Source organism: Leopardus geoffroyi, chromosome E2 (assembly GCF_018350155.1).
Source record: "Leopardus geoffroyi isolate Oge1 chromosome E2, O.geoffroyi_Oge1_pat1.0, whole genome shotgun sequence".
NCBI lineage: Eukaryota > Metazoa > Chordata > Mammalia > Carnivora > Felidae > Leopardus > Leopardus geoffroyi.
Genome location: NC_059335.1, coordinates 17670001 through 17688212, shown reverse-complemented (window position 1 = coordinate 17688212; position 18212 = coordinate 17670001). Strand labels below are relative to the sequence as shown.

Genomic DNA, 18212 nt, shown 5'->3' with positions numbered 1-18212 from the left:
CACCTCTCCACAGCCATGCGGTGCCCCCCACACAGCCACTACAGCCTGTGTGTGAACCCCTGTCCCGCGGCCTGTGCAGGTGTTCAGGAGGTAGTACAGCTCCCCACTCCCTGCGCTGAGGGCTGCGAGTGCGATGATGGATTCTTCCCCGCCAAGGGTGACTGCGTCCCTGTGGACCACTGTTCTTGCTTCCACAATGGCCTGTACTTCCCTGTGAGCATCCTCTTGGGCCCTTGTTAGAGGTTTATTTGGATCCTCTCATTTCAGAACCTTTGGCTACACCTTCCCTTCAATACCACCTCACCTTTCACCATCTCTCCCTTCCTCCACAGCCTGGCCAGACTATCCTCATCAAGAATTGCTCCTCCTCCTGTACCTGCCACCTAGGGGAAGGTGTGGCCTGTGTCCCCTTCAGCTGCCCTACGGAGGAGGTCTGTGGCATCACAGATGGAGTCCTAGGCTGTCGATTGCAAGGTGCCCAGCACTATAGTCTCAGGGGCCAGAGATTGGGGCATGACTCCTGCATCCTGGGAAGGAGGGGACTGGTGACCCAGACTCCTGGGACTCATAGGTCCTTGATCTTCTCTCTCCCCCACAGCCACCTTGGCCCCTGCCCCTAGCTCTGTGGCCCCACCGCTGGTTTCCCCACCATTGCTCCCCAGTCCCAGTCCCCAGTGCCCAGAAAACTCCCGCTTTGTTCCCTGTGGGTCTGCATGTCCAGCCACGTGTGCCAACCCCTCAGCCCCAGAGCACTGTAGCCACCCCTGTGCTCCTACCTGCCAGTGCCTGCCTGGCTACCTGCTGCAGGACGGCCAGTGCATGCCCCCTGCACACTGCTCCTGCTTCCTGCACCAAGGCCGTACTTTCTGGACAGACAACTGTACTTGGCACTGCCACTGCCCAACCCTTGGGGCCCTGGTGAGCAAACTTCCCCAGTGTTGGCCTGACAAGTGCCACGGTCACTGCAAGGCCTTCACGGGTGGCTGGTACCACTGCCTGTCAGCCCAGTCCTCACCCAGTCCCACTGTCCTGGAGAAGCCACTGGTGTGCACTGCCTCTGGAGACTTCTACTTCCACACATTTGGAGGAGCTCACTACGAATTCCCTGGCTCCTGTGTCTATCGCCTGGCGGGTCTCTGTGACACAGCCCATGCCGACCTTGAGCCCTTCAGCCTGGATTTGACCCCACTGCTGCGGCCACGTGGCTGGGCCAAGGCCCTGACCCTCTTAGCCTGTGGCCTGAGGCTGGACCTGAGTCCAGAAGATCTCAACCACATCCGGGTGAGTTTTCAAAGGCTCCATACGTACCTACTGTCCCTCACCATGCCCATTACCCACAGGTAACCTGTAGACCGCTCTTTTCCTGCTGATACCCCCTTTATCAACTCTCTCACTGGTTCTCAGAGATGTCTACTCCAATTTCCTAGTGGCCCATTCATTGACTTGCCTGTTGATCCCTTCCCACAAACTTTCTATTTGAGACTTCTACCCTTGAGTCTCCTATTATTCTCCCATTAACCTTCCACTGAGTCCTCAGTTGACTCCCCTTTAACCCATAGACTCAGCCTTGACTTCCCCATTGGCCCTCTTTTTTTCTTTCTTTCTTTCTTTTTTCTTTTAATGTTTATTTATTTTTGAGAGAGTGCAAGCTGGCGAGGGGCAGAGAGAGAGGGGGAGACACAGAATCCAAAGCAAGCTCTGGGCTCTGAGCTGTCTGCACATAGCCCGAGGTAGGGCTCAAACTCACAAACCATGAGATCATGATCTGAGCCAAAGCTGAAGTCCGACGCTTAACTGACTGAGCCACCCAGGCGCCCGACCCTCCATTTTTCTCCCACTGAAAATCCCACGAACCCATTCATTGCCCCTCCCCCACTGGTCCTACTACAGTTATATTGATTTGCCCCATTAACCCTATTTACTGTCCTCTTGACCTCACCCCACACCCCATAGATCTGTACTGAGCTATTTGTTGACCTTCCTAGTGATTCACTCACTGGCCCATTAATGCCATTTACATCTCTGTGGATTTTTCCATTGAGTTCCCAAGCCATTCCAATTCTCCCATTGAGCTTCCTATTGATATGGATTCCTCCACTGAATTCTCAGGGCTTTCTAATACCCAATTGAGCCTGTCTTTGACTGAGTCTCACTCTTTAAGCCTTCCTGAGACTGTAGCATTAATTCATTGACTCACCTTCTGACTCCACCCCCTCATTAACTCTAATCATCTAATCTCTACCACTGACACACTCACCCATCCGTGGGATCCTTTAATTCACCCTTCATTTAGCCTCTACTGACGTTCCATTGAATCTCCTTGCGATTCCTAATGACTACCCTGGTTAACCGATGTTCCCCTTGATCCTTCTCTGATCCTTCATTGGCATTTCCAAGAACTTCTGCGACAGCCACTACATCCTTCCCCTGCTGATACCTGCATGCCCTCCCTTGTAGGTGGACGGAATTCTGGAATCGCTGCCCTTCTTTCACGGCCACTGCCTTCGTGCCTACTACCAAGGCCGCCAGCTCTGTGTAGACACGGACTTCGGCCTCTCACTCACCTACGACTGGGACAGCCTGGCACGTGTAACGCTGCCGAGGCCCTACGGACCCTACCTGTGTGGACTCTGTGCCCAAAGAGGCCCGAGCAGCCCCACGGTGCCGTTGCCCGACATCTGGAAGGTGGCAGAAGTGCCAGGCTGTGGCCCAGTCTGCGGGCCCCTCTGCCACAATCAGTGTCCAGTGTCCACGCGCACTCGATTCGCTGGAGACGCGTACTGCGGGCTGCTGGCGGGGGCCGAGGGTCCCTTGGGGCCATGCTACGCTGCGCTGGACCCACTCCCATTCCTGGACAACTGCCTGGACGACGTGTGCCGCCACCACGGAGCCCGTCCCATCGTCTGCCGAGCCCTGGCCGCCTTCACTGTCGCCTGTCAGGCTCTGGATGTGCACCTGCGGCCGTGGAGGACGCCTGACTTCTGTCGTGAGTGTGCGGGGCTTGGCATACACAGTGGGTGAAGCTCCTAAGAGCTGGGGTTTGGGACACCAAGGGACGGACGCAGGAGGACCAATGAAGTTCAGGCCTGGGTGGGTGGAGCCAGGTGAAGAAGGGTGGGACTTGAAGAAGAGTTAGACCTGGATGGGGCAGCAGTTTCATTAACGAGATCTTCCTGTCTTTTGTGTCCGTCTCTTTTTCTGTCTCTCCCGTGCCTCTGTGTCTCTCTTTCTGCGCCTCACTATCTCTACCTGGTGTTCCCACTTTCCGTTCCTCGTCCTCTCTCCCCTCCATGTTGCTCTTCCACTCACCCCCACCCTCTATCTTCCCTCCGTCTGTCTTCCCGTCCGTTTCTTTCTCCCGGCCTACCCCTTTCTCTGTCCCCCGCTATTTCTTTCCCGCGTCTCTCCATCTCTTTCATTTCGCTCTGGCCCTCGCACCCCGCGGGTCTCCCCAGCGTTACGGTGCCCGCCGCACTCGCACTATGAGCTGTGCGGCCCGTGCTGCCCAGCCACGTGCGCGGGCAGCGAGAGCCGCTCTGGCCGCGGCGCCTGCGGGAGCCGCTGCTGTGAGGGCTGCGTGTGCGACACGGGCTTCTTGCTAAGCGGCGCCGCCTGCGTGCCTGCGGCCAAGTGCGGCTGCTTTCGCGCTGGCCGCTACAGAGCTCTAGGAGCCGTCTGGTACCCGGGGCCAGGCTGCGCACGCCGCTGCCGCTGCCGCCCGGGCGGCGTGGTGACGTGCGCGCCGCGGCCGTGCGGGCGCGGGCGAGTGTGCGGCCTGCGCGGGGGCGTGCGCCGCTGCCTGCCCGACGGCCGAGGCAGCTGCGCCCTCGCCGGGACCGCGCACGTGCTCGCCTTCGACGGCCGCACGCACACGCTGCCCCCGCCCGCGCCTTTCTCTCCCGAGAGCTGCCTGCAAGTGCTCGCCCGCGCCCCAAGCCGGGGTCCCTGTTCCTTCAGCCTGGACGTGGCCCGCGATGGGGCCGGGCTACTCAGTCTGCACCTCAACCTCTCCGGGCACCACCTGCAGCTAGACCGCGCAGTTGTCGGCTTCATCACGGTAGGGGTTCACTGGACCGCGCCCACACCCCACCCTCTTCCTCCTGGAGGTTCCTCTGTTTCCCCCACCATATGTAACGTGGGCGTGGCTGTCCCTTAAGACTTAAGAGATGGTGCAAATATGTGACAAGGTGGAAGCATTGCGTGGGACACAGTAATGGCTCACTAAAGGGTAGCTGTTAGATATGCATTATCACCTACTACCCAGGATTGAATAAAATTAGTTATTCAGGATTATTTCAGTAAATTGTTTGGAGGGTCTCTCGGTGGTCCAGGAAAGGCCGGAGGATTTGATGATGACTAAGTCCTGGGAGAGCTCACATTCCTCCAGGGAAACAGATGATAAGTATATAAATAAGTAAAATAGGTGGTACATCCGATGATGAGTTTAGAACTGTAACGAAAAATAGGGGCACCTGGGTGGGTCAGTGGGTTAAGCGTCCAACTCTGGTTTCAGCTCAGGTCATGATCTCATAGTTGGTTGGTATGAGCCCCGCATTGGGCTCCACTACTGGCAGTGCCAGAGCCTGCTTGGGATTCTTACTCTCTCCCTCCTTCTCTGCCCCCCTCTTCCCCCCGCCCCAGCCCCACCTCATGCTGTCTCTGACTCTCTCTCTCTCAAAAAAAAAAAAAAAAGAAAAAAAGAAAAAGAAAACTATAAAGAAAAATAAAACAAGGAAGAGAGAGTACAGAAACAGTGTAAAGAGGTTTAGGATTTTGAATAAGGTGATGAGGAAGACTCTACTGACAAAGTAACATTTGAGTCACTGATCTGAAGGAGGTAAGGGAGGGGTCCATGTGAACATCTGGGAAGGAGCAAACCAGGCAGAGGGAACACAAAGTGCGAAGGTCAGGGAACTGGGATGGTGCCTGGTGTGTTGGAGGAATAGGAGGAAGTCAGTGTAGCTTGTGAGTGAGCAAGTAAGTGAGTAAGGGGTTGAGGAAGAGATAATGAGGTTGGAGAAATGATGGGGCCAGATCACTAGGGCCTTCTAGGATGGGTGGGGATGAAAACTTAGGCAAAACAGTAGCAGAGAAAGCAGGAGTGTGGTGAGATTAGGCAGCCAGAAGTAGAGAGAGCTTCAAAAAGAAGTGTGGTGAGACCTCATGAGGAAGAGAAGGCCAGAGGAAGGGTCCTGGGACCTATTTAGTGCTAATTATGTGCTAGGCACTGTTCTGAGCACTACTTGTACCATCTCATTTAATCTTCATAACAACTGTATTAGTCCGCTAATGCTGCATAACAAGCTCAAAAAAAAAAAAATTCTCAGTGACTTACTCAGCCAGCTTTCTCACACATATGTGAGTTGACTGGAATTTAGGTGATCTTGGCCTAGGTCATTAAGCACTTCCCACATGCTGAGCATTTTTCTAAGTACTTTTTGTTGATTTATTTAATTCTCCCAACAGCCCTAGGAAGTAGGTACTTTGATCCTCCCATTTTACAAATAAAGAAACTAAAGTTCAGAGAGGCTAACTTTTCCACCCAACTCTCACAGTTCATTTGTGGCACAGCTGGGAGGGATGTCCAGGATACTGGGAGGCGTGGGAGCAGGCTCAACCTTCTCAGCCTCAGTCTTGACCCCTTTCTTCCTCCCCAGGTGGATGGTGAACACTGCCGGCTGCCCTGGGTACTGCCGGGGGGCAGGGCCTGGGCCACGTTGGAGGGCCGCCACGTGGTGGTGCACACTGCCTGTGGGCTGCATATCATGTATGACTGGGGCAGCCAGGTGCGCCTAACTGTGCCTTCCACCTTCCACGGCCAGCTGGTGGGGCTCTGTGGGGCCTTTGGTGACCAAGTTGGCTCCCTTGATGTGCCTCTAGACACAAGATCCTGGTCCAGGGGCCTGGTCACTAACCCCTGCCCACTGCCCCAGCCCAGTCTTGGCTTTAGCATCAGCTGCCCCACGCAACTTGCCCAGATCTTCGATGCTCCCAAACTGTGTAGACTCCTACAGGCACCAGATGGTCCCTTTGGCCACTGCCTGGGCCATATCAGCCCCAAGGCTTTCCTCAGGATATGCCTGCAAGACGTATGTCATACCCATGGTCAGGACCTTGGTCTCTGCGATGCCCTCACAGCATATACTGCCGCCTGTCAGGAAGCTGGCATCCCTGTGAAGCTTTGGAGGGGACCCAAGCTTTGCCGTGAGTGCTCTGGCTGGGTGTGGGTTGCCTCCGGGGCAGGTTGAAGGCAGCAGGAAGAGCCCCTTCTCCCGATGGGGATCAGAGCAGTCCTGATGTAGATGGAATTGGCTAAGCAGTGTTGGGGGGAAGGGCATCCAAGGGAGAGAGAACTGGAATTTCAACGGTGTGGAAGTTGAAAAATATCAGTGGGGGGGCACCTGGGCGGCTCAGTCGGTTAGGCATCTGACTTCAGCTCAGGTCATGATCTCATGGTTTGTGAGTTTGAGCCCCACATCGGGTTCTGTGCTGACAGCTCAGAGCCTGGAGCCTGCTTCGGATTCTGTGTTTCCCTCGCTTTCTGCCCCTCCCCCACTCACACTCTGTCTTTCTGTCTCTCAAAACTAAATCAATGTCTTAAAAAAAATTTTTTTTAAAGCAGTGGGAAGCTAGCCTGACTGGGGCAAGAGGCAATAGGATTGGAGAGGGAAACTTGAGTCCTAAGCACCAGCCTTTGCCATCCACCTGCAGCTCTGACTTGTCCGCCTCGGAGCCACTACAGCATCTGTGCACGGACCTGTGATGGGGGCTGTGTCCAGCCTACCAGCCCTGCTCACTGTTCTACCCAATGCTATGAGGGCTGTGAGTGTGACCCTGGATTCATTTTTGACGGCACAGACTGTGTGTCTCAGGACCACTGCGGCTGCTTTCACAGAGGACGCTACATCCCTGTAAGAGAGGTCCCCAGGCATGGGTGGGTGGGTGCAAAGTTTCCCATATCTTGTCATAAAATGTTCCCCAGGGGCACCTGGGTGGTTCAGTTGGCTAACCATCTGACTCTTCATCTCAGCCCAAGTCTTGATCTCGGGATCGTGATTTGAGCCACACATTGGGCTCTGTGCTGGGCATGAAGCCTACTTAAGAAAAAAAAAAAAGTTCCCTGGACCACACTGTATCAGTCAGCATTTGCCATTGTAAATGAAGAAAATGATGCCAAGTATCTTAAATACAACAAGGAACATACCTACCTTTAATTGTTTAAATCTGAGGCTTTCACGCATGGCTGGATTCAGGGACTCAAATGATGTCACTAGAACTCAAGTTTCTTTCTGTCTTTCATCCCTGTCTTTTCCTTTTTCTATGATAGCTTCTATATCAAGTAGGCTCTAGGTCCAAATGCCATAACAGTCTCAAAATTACAGTGGCTTAAATTTGATAGAAGCTTATTTCTCTCTCATGAACAGTCCAAGAATAACCAGCTTGGCTCATCCAAGTCAGGGACACAGGTTTCTTCTGTCATGTGGTTCTACCTCCCCTGTAGTATTGTGATCATCTACTCCCCACCACATCTTCATTCAAGCAAGTTGGCCAGGAAAAAGAAGGGACAGGGAGGTCAGGCCCCGCTCTTTAAGGGCATAACCCAAAAGTAGCACATATCACTTCTGTTCATATCCCATTGGCCACAACTTCACGAAGGGACCCCATCTGGCTGCAGAGGAGGCTGGAAGATGTATCTTTAGCTGGGTATCCCTGAATGCAGCCAAAAATTCTAATTCTGGGGAAGAAATGGAGAATGGATATTTGAAGACATGCATAGCCTCATTTTCAAATCACTTCTGCATGTTGGGCAGTGGTGGTCCCCTTCTTCTCCAAGTTTATGGTGTACAGTTTAGCCATCTCAGTGGAAGGACAGACCCCTCTCTCAGTAGTTCCAGCAGAAGTCCCAGTGCTGACTCCTATTGTCCCACTTGCCCATCCCTAAACCAGAGAGGCCAGGAGATATGGGGTACTCTGATTTGTCTCTGACTAGCCAGACCTGGGGCATGCGCCCAGAGCTGAAGCCAGAGGGTAGGTATATCACCTAAGAAACTCCACAGACAGAAAAGTGGGGCTAATTCCCCAAAGAAACTGGAAGGCTGTTACCAGAAGACCACAGATGGATGGACCCTCGGCAGGCAAAGCGTCCTCTTCAAGGCTTTGCAGCTCCTTGAATCCATTCAGAGGTAAAGAAAAGCCCCCCAGGGGATGACTGACATAGTTGTCTTGGAGATTCGAGGCCACCAGATACGAAAAAATGATTGGTTAAACCCTAGTGGTGCCTGGGTGGCTCAGTCAGTGAAGCTTCTGACTTTGGCTCAGGTTATGACCTCACGGTTCGTGAGTTCAGGCCCCACATCAGGCTCTGCACTGGTGGTGTGGAGCCTGCTTGGGATTCTCCTTCTCTCTCTGTCTCTCTGTCTCTGTCTCTCTCTGCCCCTTTCCCACTTGCACTCTCACTCTCAAAATAAATACATAAACTTTAAACCCCAAACCAACCCCAGGAATGAATACATGCCCAACTGGGAGGAACAGGGCATAAGAGCTGCTACAGTTGCCATTGCATGTCCTCTCCACGCTAGTACTGACACTGGCCACACATCAGAACTTGCAGAGAGCTCTTAAGGTTTTTCACACACCAGTGAAAAAAGCAGAGGGATTGTCCCAGATTGCAACAGACTTTAAAACCACAATAGTCAAACGCAGTACACAAAGCTTGATTATATACTAGTTGAAAAAGAACAGTTAATAGATATTTGGGGGACAATTGGAGAAATTCATCAAACTTTTTTTATTTTTGCCCATCTCAGAGAAAAACAGCTCAATGGATTTTTAATTTGTATTTGTCTTGTTAGAAGGTTGAGCATCTTTTCAAATGCCTAAGAAACATATTTCTTTTTCTATTAACTTTCTGAATAGCTTTGTTCATGTTTTTATATTGACTTATTGGTCTTTTTCTTTTTTATTTCTAGGAACTCTTTATATATTAAGGAACTTAGTCCTTCATGATATGTTTTATACATGTGCTTAGCTGTTTGTTGATATGGTTTTTTGAATTTGATTTTGAGTCTCTCTCTCTCTGCAGGTTGGGGAGGCACTGATCCTGCCTGGCTGCCAGGAACGCTGTATATGCTTGCATGGTCAAGGCCTCCAGTGCCAGCCCTTCTCCTGCCCACAGGGCACAGACTGCATCCTGGATGGGGGTGTGCGGTGGTGTGAGCCCAGGGAGGGTGCTACATGTCGCCTAGTGCCCGGGGGCCTCTTCACCACCTTTGATGGCTTCAGTGGGCTCACACCCATTCCTGTTATGTCCTGTGCCTATGAGCTAGCCACATTGGTGGGTTCCAGGCCCCAGGATCCTGACTGGTTCCATGTCATTGCTGACTTCCTGCCCTGTCCTAGCTGCACTGCTCTCAAACCACGAGTGATCATCGGCTTCAGGGATGGCTGTGCAGCTGTGGGAACCAATCAGGAAATATGGGTAAGGGACTTCCTCAGTAAAAGCCAAGACTTTTTTATAATCTGGCACTGATCTCTGGGGCCTTTTGATCCCTCATTGGCATGCCATACCCTTTTAACATAGAACTCTCCCATCACTGTGCTCTCACATTGACCTCCGTTGGCTAAATGTCCTTGTCATGCTCTCCCATGACCCTCTCTAGACCCTATATAAACTTCACCCTGGACTTCTCAGGACCCACTGATCCCCCACATTGACTCAAGTGCTGCTCAACTCCTGGGAACTACTGACTGAGTAGTCTACTACTACTACTACTACTACTCCTCCTCCTCCTCAGAGCTCTAATAGGGGAAGCCCAGGTAGCCCAGGTAGGGTGATCAGGGCTGGAATGGGAGAAGCACAGGTAGACTGTGGAAGCCCAGAGGAGATACTCTCAGTTTAGGAGACCAGTGAAGGCTTTCTGGAGAAGGTGACAAATGAGCTGAGACCTGATTTTAAGCTTGGGAAGAGAACGGAACAAGGCCAGGAAAACAGAGGGAGCATATTTGGGGAACAGTGGTGAAAATGAACTGTTGAGTTTAAAATAGCCCACTAAATGTCTTTGGACTTAGGGCCAGGGAGGTTGTTAGTGACTTAAGAAATCACAGCAGGGGGAAAGCTCCTGGACTGCAGGTTTGGGAATGGAGACAGCAGGAATAGCTCTCTTGACAAGTTGTACATACAAACTGCCCTTGTCAAACAGGTGAGAGTAGAGATAAGCCAGGAAGAGGCAGAGGCCTTTTAAAACTGGTTTACCATTACGATTTTGTGATGGGAAAAACCCTGGGATGTTTAAGTGCTGATGGGAAGAAGCCAGACAAGGAGAGGTTGGAGATCCAGTGGGGAGAGGGGCCAGAGTGGAGAGCACCTGGCTCCCCCAAGACAGGTGGTAACCAGAGAGCAGCAGAACTGGAATCTGGCAGGCAAAATGGATACTGTTTATAAGTAAGAGGGAAACAAACCTGAAACCCCATGTTGAGAAATAGAAGGAGGCTACTGGTAAGAGTGGGAGGATGGTCCAGCAAGAGAGCAGCTAGGATTCTGCCACAACCCAGCTCAACCACAAAAAGTGGTGATTAGAATAGTACCACATAGGGTAGCTGTGAGGATTCATGCAGAGTGTGTGGCATATACGAAGTGCTCAGTAAATAGAAGCTCTTGGGGCGCCTGGCTGACTCCGTTGGAAGAGCTTAAGACTTGACCTTGGGGTTGTGAGTTGAGCCCCATGTTGAGTGTACAGAGTACTTAAAAGTAAATAAACCTAAGGGGCACCTGGGTGGCTCAGTTGGTTAAGCATCTGACTCTTGATTTCGGCTCAGGTCATGATCTCACAGTTTGTGGAACTGAGCCCCAAGTAGGGCTCTGCGCCGACAGCATGGAGCCTGCTTGGGATTCTCTCTCTCCCTCCCTCTCTGCCCCTCCCCAGGTCTCTCTCTCTCTCTCTCTCTCTCTCTCTCTCTCAAATATAAACATTAAAAAAGTAAATAAACAAAAATTTTTTAAACTGTGATTGCAGGTGCCTGGGTGGCTCGGTCAGTTAAACATCCTACTTTGGTTCAGGTCATGATTTCACAGTTCATGAGTTCGAGCCCTGTGTCAGGCTCTGTGTGTACAGGTCAGAGCCTGGGGACTGCTTCAGATTCTGTGTCTCCCTCTCTCTGCTCCTCCCCTGCTCATGCTGTCTCTGTCTCTCAAAAATAAGTAAACGTTAAAAAAAAAACTGTGATTGCTCTTGCGGTCACTTTTATATTATTAATGGAGAGGCAATATATAAAACAGAATGGTCAAGAACACAGGTCATGAAATCACACCCCTTTGGTTCAAAATTGGCTCTGCCACTTACCAGCTATGTGAACCTGGGCAAGCTATGTTACTTCTCTGGGCCTCAGTTTCCTAATCAGTAAAAGGCAAGAGGCACCTAGGCATACAGTACTGATCTACCCTGTCAGAGTGTTGGTGAGGATTTAGTATCATTTATAAATTTAATATCATTAATTACATAATTAAGTTAGGTGACAGTATATTAAAATATCAATTATATTACATAATGTAATATACTGTCATACCTTATCTTCTAAAATAAATAACCAAATATTAAAGCACTTGGAATAGTGCCTGGCACAGAGTATGTGTAAGCGGTTATTAGATTATGAAGACACAGGTGAGAGAAATGCAACTGGTTCTAGAGACTTTGTTCTCTAAAGCTCCCTTTTAGGAAAGAGTTTATTATGGAAAAATTCAAGCATCACAAAAGAAGAGAGAATGGTGTGTCATGAAACTCTGTTACAGTTACAAATGTTTTGCCATTTTTGCTTTCATCTTTTCCTCCCACTCTTTGCTTTGTTCGTGCTGGAGGATTTGAAAGCAAATACCAGACCTTTTTCCTCTAGCAAAGACCTGGGTATGCCATTTTGATAGAGACACCCGGCAGGATTCACAGTAGTTTCAGAGCCCCGCCTCCGGACTCGGGCCCTAATCCCCGCCCTTCACTCGCCTCCTCTCTGCAGGTGAATGGACAACCCGCCAGCCTCCCGGCGCAAGTGTGCAGGGGCGTGGTCGTACGCTGGGCTGAGGGCTCCCGAGTTGTTATCGAGCGGTCCCCCGTGCTGCGGGTGCTGGTGGGGCCCGAGGGGGCTGTGTCCCTACGGGCCTCCCCCGCGCTACGAGGACGCCTCCGGGCAGCCTGCGGGAACTACAACGGAATTGCAGCCGACGACCTGATACTCCCAGGAGAACTCCGGGATGCCAGCCTAGTCGACGTGTTCCAGGCGTGCCGGGTTCGGGGCTTCAACAACTGGTGAGAACTTTACCTTCTCCTGCCCGGGGACCTGACTTCTCTCGGCAGAGGGCGCGACCAGCGCAACTCCCTGCGCCACAGGCTGCCTTTGGGGACTTGGAGCCCATACCCTCTTTCTGATGGTCTTCCCACAGCACGGAGAAGCTTGTTCCACCGTCTCTCTGATGGTCTTCCCACAGCACGGAGAAGCTTGTTATTCCAGCCGTGACCCAACACTTCACCGCCTGACGCCGTACCTCAGCGTGTGCCCAGGGCTGGGACTCGTCCACCACCCCCACCCCCCCACCCCCTCGACGCACACCTGCCCTGGGGATGGGAACCCACGGACCTTCCTGAGATTGTTTTAATAAATAATTTATGACCAAAACCTGCTTGTGCCTTTAACTTCTACTTCCCAGTGCCCCCGCGCCCTGGGGGACACAAAAGGTCCCAACCTATAGTTCTCGTTTCCCAAGACTCAGGAGTTAGGTCGGGACCCTGTCCCCTTCTGACCCAAAACCTGAGTCCGAGCACCTAGCTCCCTCCTCCTTCGGGTCCCCAGAACTGCATTCCCCTCAAGGACACAGATTCCCTCTGGGGCAGGCTGGGGAACCTGCAGGTCCGCCCCTGACCCACAATATTGTGACGTAACTGCATCGACAGCCAATCCGGCTCGACGGCGCCAGCTAGCCAAGGCAGGAAGCGGAAGTTTTGAAGCGCGCGGGCCGGAAGTGCCTGTTGCCTTGCACTGCAGTGTCTCGCAAAGGTGCTGCTGCGCCACTGTTCTTCGGGCATTACCTGTGTGCGCCCTGGGCCCAGCTGCGGCCATGAGCCGGCCCAGCCGGCTGCAGAGGCAAATTCTGAGCTTGTACCGCGAGCTTCTGCGCGCCGGGCGCGGGAAGCCTGGCGCCGAGGCGCGGGTGCGGGCCGAGTTCCGGCAGCATGCTTGCCTGCCACGCTCGGACGTGCTGCGTATCGAGTACCTGTACCGCCGCGGGCGGCGCCAGCTGCAGCTGCTACGGTCGGGCCACGCCACTGCCATGGGTGCGTTCGTGCGTCAGCGGAGTCCAACCCAGGAGTCCAGCGGCGCGGGGGCGCCAGGGACGCAGCCTGACAATGGCGATGGTCCGAGGAATCCCCTTGACGGAATGAGGTCACCGGAGACACCCCCCGATGGACGGTGACAGGACGAAGAGCTTACCCGATAGCGCAGGGGAACCGGGGGCCCGCCTGACTGTGTGGGGGGACTAGGGAACCTGCCTGATGAAACATGAAAGGTCTTAAGACCAGCTCAGTGGATTGGGGAATCGGAGAGCCCTCCTAGCGACGTGGGGTGCCAGCGACCCCCGTGATAGATGGTGAGAGATGACCGACCTTGCACGATCCATGATAACGGGTCGAACTCTCATGAGGGTTTGGAGTGGCTTGGTTGCGGCTGGCTGAACTGTGTCAAGCTGAGAGCTCCTTAGCCTAAAGCATGGGGAACCAAGACACCTGCCGTCGGACGGAAAAAAGAGACACCTTTCTATTTACCTCTGGCTCCCCTCTCCTGTATTTAACTCTGAGAAGAGCAGACTTTTTGCTGAGAATTTTGGGAAGATACCCTGATGGATGGTGAGAAGCCCCGAATCCCCTTTGGAAAACTTTCTTCCCGTTAATTGTGGCAGACTAGGACCTGTGGGGAAGGGGCTGGGTTATCTTACCCCATCTGATCAACTGAAGCCCGTCAAGACCTATACTTGATGGTTCTGAGGGGAAACCCTGACTCCTGGGCCCTTCTCCTCCCAGGACTGTTGAACAAAAGGAATAAAATTGGAGATGTGATTACTTCCCTCTTGGTGGTCTTAAAGAGTTCATGTATTTGGGGATTTTTTTTAAAGGCCCTCACAAACCAAGAAGTGACCCTCTGGGAGGGGGAGGTATGGGGAGCTATCTGTTCTCTGGAGCCTTCTGGACTAGCAGATTGGTTGAAGCAGCCTAGTTCATGCCCCTGGGCAGATCCATTGACCCACCGTGGTTTGACCCCAAAGAAACCCCAGTTGACTCCTTAATAGAAGGTAGGGAGGTAAGAGAGAAAATGGTGGAGGTCAGGAGGCCTGCCTGGAAACCCCTGAGGCAGTACTGGGGACCTCAAACCTGGCTGAAGAGTCCAGCCTCAGCTACAAGCTAGGACTTTTGTCAGCAAGGACCAGGTGTTGGGGAGGAGAGGTAGACCCATAGGCCCCAGGCGTACCTCCTCCCATATCTCTGTCCATTACATCTCTCCCGCATCACTCACCTCTCCCTCTTGCTCACTCCTGGATCCAAGATCTTGAGCGCTAAGAAGCTCCAGGATGGGAGCTTCTGGCAGGGCTGCAGGCAGTGAGCAAGTTCCCACTGGGGCTGGGTGACCTGGGTCAGGAGGGGAGATGTTCTACCCAGGTACTACAGATGAACAGAGTCTGTGTGGTAGAGGGAGTGAGGGAGGGGAGTGCCTGATGTGAGGGAGGCAGTTGTAGGTCAGTGGTGATTGAGAGCATGGACTCTGGAACTGGAATGCTTTCATTTGGATCCCAGCTCCAACATGTACTACTAATTATATGATCATGGACCTGTGATTTAACCTCTTCGTGCCTCAGTACCCTTATCTGTGAAATGGGCATCATAATAGGGCCTTCCTCATGTGGCAGTTATAATAGAGTGAATTAAATCCATGATGTGGCACCAGATGATGTCCCAATTCTGTGACCCTCTCACCTACTTGAGTCCACGTGGAGCTAAAGAAGAGGAGGCTTCCTGCTGTGAGCTCCTGTGTCTGCTCCTTTGCATGAGGGCTTTCTGGGAGTTACAGAATGTGGGTTAATGCGCTTGGGAGCAATCCTTAGCCTGGGGGGACAGCAGTCACTGGATGAGTGCTCCAGCCTGCCTGTTGTCTGATGAGACAAGTGCAGGTCTATTCCCCAAGGTTCCTCAGAGGCCCCCTGTGGGACTGAGCCCCAGTCGCCCACAGCAGTTACCATTTCATGAGCACCTTTTCTGGCATATCCCCTGGCCTGTCTCACTCTCCCCACTCCCTAACTCCTGTCTCCTGGGATCATATCCCAAATAAACCTCCCCAAGCCTTTGACTCAGAGTGTGCCAATGTTTACACATAGTTGATACTCTCTGTATTTGTGCCGTGTTTTTTTTTTACTCTGCTAAGGCCCAGGGTCAATACTTCTCAATCCCTTAGCCCTGTCAAACAGGAACCTCCTGGTCTAAGAAAATTGCGATAAAGGACTTAACGGGGCTTGGAGTAATTTGGAGTATGTATTGTGGATTAATAACAGAATTGAATGGAGTGGCTAAATTTCCTGATTCTGATAACTACACTAGTGTAAGAGAATGCTCTTGTTCCTAAGAACTATACACCAGGGGTGCCTGGGTGAGTTGGTTGAGTGTCCAACTCTGGACTTCAGCTCAGGTCAGATCCAGGGTCATGCGATCAGGCCCTAAGTTGGGGGCCCATGTTGATCATGGAGCCTGCTTAAGATTCTCTCTCTCCCTCTGCCCCTCTCCTCAGCTGTGCTCTCTTTCAAATTAAAAAAAAAAAAAATTAAAAAGAACTATACACCAAAGTATTTAGGAGTAAAGAGTATCAATCATGTCTACAGTGTGCTTTCAAAATGTTCCAAAATATATGCACATACATAAATATACTAGCCAAAGTGTAAATGGTGAAGCACATGGGGTAAAATGTTAGCCGTGAATCTGGGTGAAGGGTATATGGGAGTTTGATGTGCTAGTCTTAAAACTTTTCAGTAATTTGAAACAAAAAGTTACATGAACACAAAGGCCAATGATCATTTACATTTGGGCACCAGAGATCTTTACACACAGGGCACATTTTTACAACAGATTTGAAAACAGTAAAGCCTGTTATTTTGAGACTTTATAAATCTCATGCATAGTTTAAAGGCGTAGCTTCACAGATGTAGCAATCAATTACAATTAAATTTCTGGATTTTTTACCTTTTAAAAAATTTTTTTAATTGTTTATTTTTGAGAGAGAGCGAGACAGAATCTGAAGCAGACTCTAGGCTCTGAGCTATCAGCATAGAGCCTGATGCAGGGCTCTAACTCACAAGCCATGAGATCGTGACCTGAGCCAAAGTCAGATGCTTAACCGACTGAGCCACACAGGTGGCTTTTGGGAAATAATATCTGGTTCCCCTTACAGATTCTGATCTCCATTCTATTGGGAACGACAGTTCACTAGAATATGTTCTCGTCTTGGGTCACACACTCAGCTGTCCCAAGGGGCCGAGCCAGTGACCAGGCACGTGAAGTGACCTAGTGTGGCCTTAGGGAAGCGTGGGAAACTCACAGTACCTGATGAGGAGCCACTAGCCACACCAGCAAGTTACCACCATAATTATTTTTTTTTTTAAGACTTTATTTTTTGAGTAGTCTTTACACTCAATGTGGGGCTCGAGTTCATAACCCCTCAAGAGTCGCACACTCTACCAACTGAGCCAGCCAGGCATCTTGTGTTACCACCACTCTTGCTCAGCTTCCTCCCTCATACAGCACCGGACAATTCTGGATATGAATTATGTGGAAGAATGACTAGGGTTTTCTTTACAGCAGTAAAAGTATTGTGATTTGATTTTAAAACAATCCTGATCTGGCAGTACTCCATGAATTGCTCGTGAGTAAAAGGATATGATGTCTAGAATTGGCTTCAAAGTAATCTAGAGAGAGGGGAGTGGGTGCCTGGGAGGATTGGCCCTGAGTTGATAATAACTAGAGCTGGTGATGAGCCCATGAGGACTTGTAATGCTGTCCCTTTTCTTTTTGTACAAGTTCAAAAAGTATCAGAATTGAAGTTGGGAAAACAAACTCCAGTGGTCCCCAGCCTAACTCACATCAGAAGTCCTCTCTGTGATCCACAAGGTCTCACCTGATCTGGCCCTGTCACTTCTCTCACTTCACCTTCTCCCACGCTCCTCCTCCACCACTCATGTTCCAGACACACTGGCCTTCCCACATGCCAGACACACTTCTATCTCTGGGCCTTTGCGCTTTCCCCCTCTACCTATTATGATAACTGGGAGCAACCTGGGGCTTGAGCATTTGAAATGTGATTAGGGACTAGGGAATTTTAAATTTTTTAAATAAATTTTGGGGCACCTGTGTGGCTCAGTTGGTTGAGCATCTGACTTTGGCTCAGGTCATGATCTCACAGTTTGTGAGTTCGAGCCCTACGTTGGGATCTGTGCTGACAGCTCAGAGCCTGGAGCCTGCTTTGGATTCCGTGTCTCCCTCTCTCTCTGCCCCTCCCCTGCTTGTGCTCTGTCTCTCAAAAATAAATGAACATTAAAAAATTTTTAAATAATAAGGATAAAAATTATATAAATTTTAAATAATGGAAATGTAAAAACGAGCAGTGTAAAATGTTTTTTCCATTAAACACAATTTTATCGTTTTGGTAGCATTACCAGATTTCAAAGACTTTGTAAGAAAAAAGAATTATAAAATATTACATTATTACTATATTGGTTACATATTACAATGATAGTATTTTGGGTCTATAAGGTTAAACAGTAAAAACTCAATTATTAAAATTAATTTTACCTGTTTCTACTGTTGACTATTAGAAAGTTTAAAATTAAAGCAGCTACTGAGGATGAGACCTCTGCCCAAATGCCAAAGATTTATCATTGTCAATATGTCAGGAGGGAATGTTGAGGCCACTTTTTAGGCAACAGGCTTGAGCAGTGGAAACTTGAGTGAAGCAAAAGGGCGCACAGTGACCACCAAACTGAATGCAGTCTCATTAAGTGACCTGCCTAGAAATAATCATAGGCCCTAACTGACCAATGGGCTTCCCTCAACTAGGCACAGTTACCAAAAAAAGGAAAATTCCTTATGTCGCCATACTTCATCACTCCGCCCTGTAACTATAGTCCCTCACCACCG

At 50.8% G+C, this 18212-nt stretch overlaps 2 protein-coding genes across 3 annotated transcripts; both read left to right on the top strand.

Annotated features, from left to right (window-relative positions):
• On the top strand, nt 1-12660 carry LOC123578211 (IgGFc-binding protein-like). 2 transcript variants are annotated; one of them, XM_045440921.1, is made up of 10 exons: nt 1-213; nt 333-474; nt 599-1281; nt 2458-2986; nt 3456-4057; nt 5658-6204; nt 6712-6911; nt 9083-9478; nt 12004-12293; nt 12473-12660. In XM_045440921.1, the coding sequence occupies exons 1-10, from the start codon at nt 16-18 to the stop codon at nt 12519-12521; spliced, it is 3636 nt and encodes a 1211-aa protein (XP_045296877.1). In that variant the 5' UTR covers nt 1-15; the 3' UTR covers nt 12522-12660. The 2 variants fall into 2 exon arrangements, with proteins under 2 accessions (XP_045296877.1, XP_045296879.1); XM_045440923.1 differs by having other exon boundaries at nt 12428-12660.
• A 315-nt stretch (nt 12661-12975) lies between these two features.
• SDHAF1 (succinate dehydrogenase complex assembly factor 1) lies at nt 12976-14099 on the top strand. The gene has a single exon (XM_045441242.1). The coding sequence runs from the start codon at nt 13100-13102 to the stop codon at nt 13454-13456; it is 357 nt and encodes a 118-aa protein (XP_045297198.1). The 5' UTR covers nt 12976-13099; the 3' UTR covers nt 13457-14099.
• The last annotated feature ends 4113 nt before the right edge of the window (nt 14100-18212 follow it).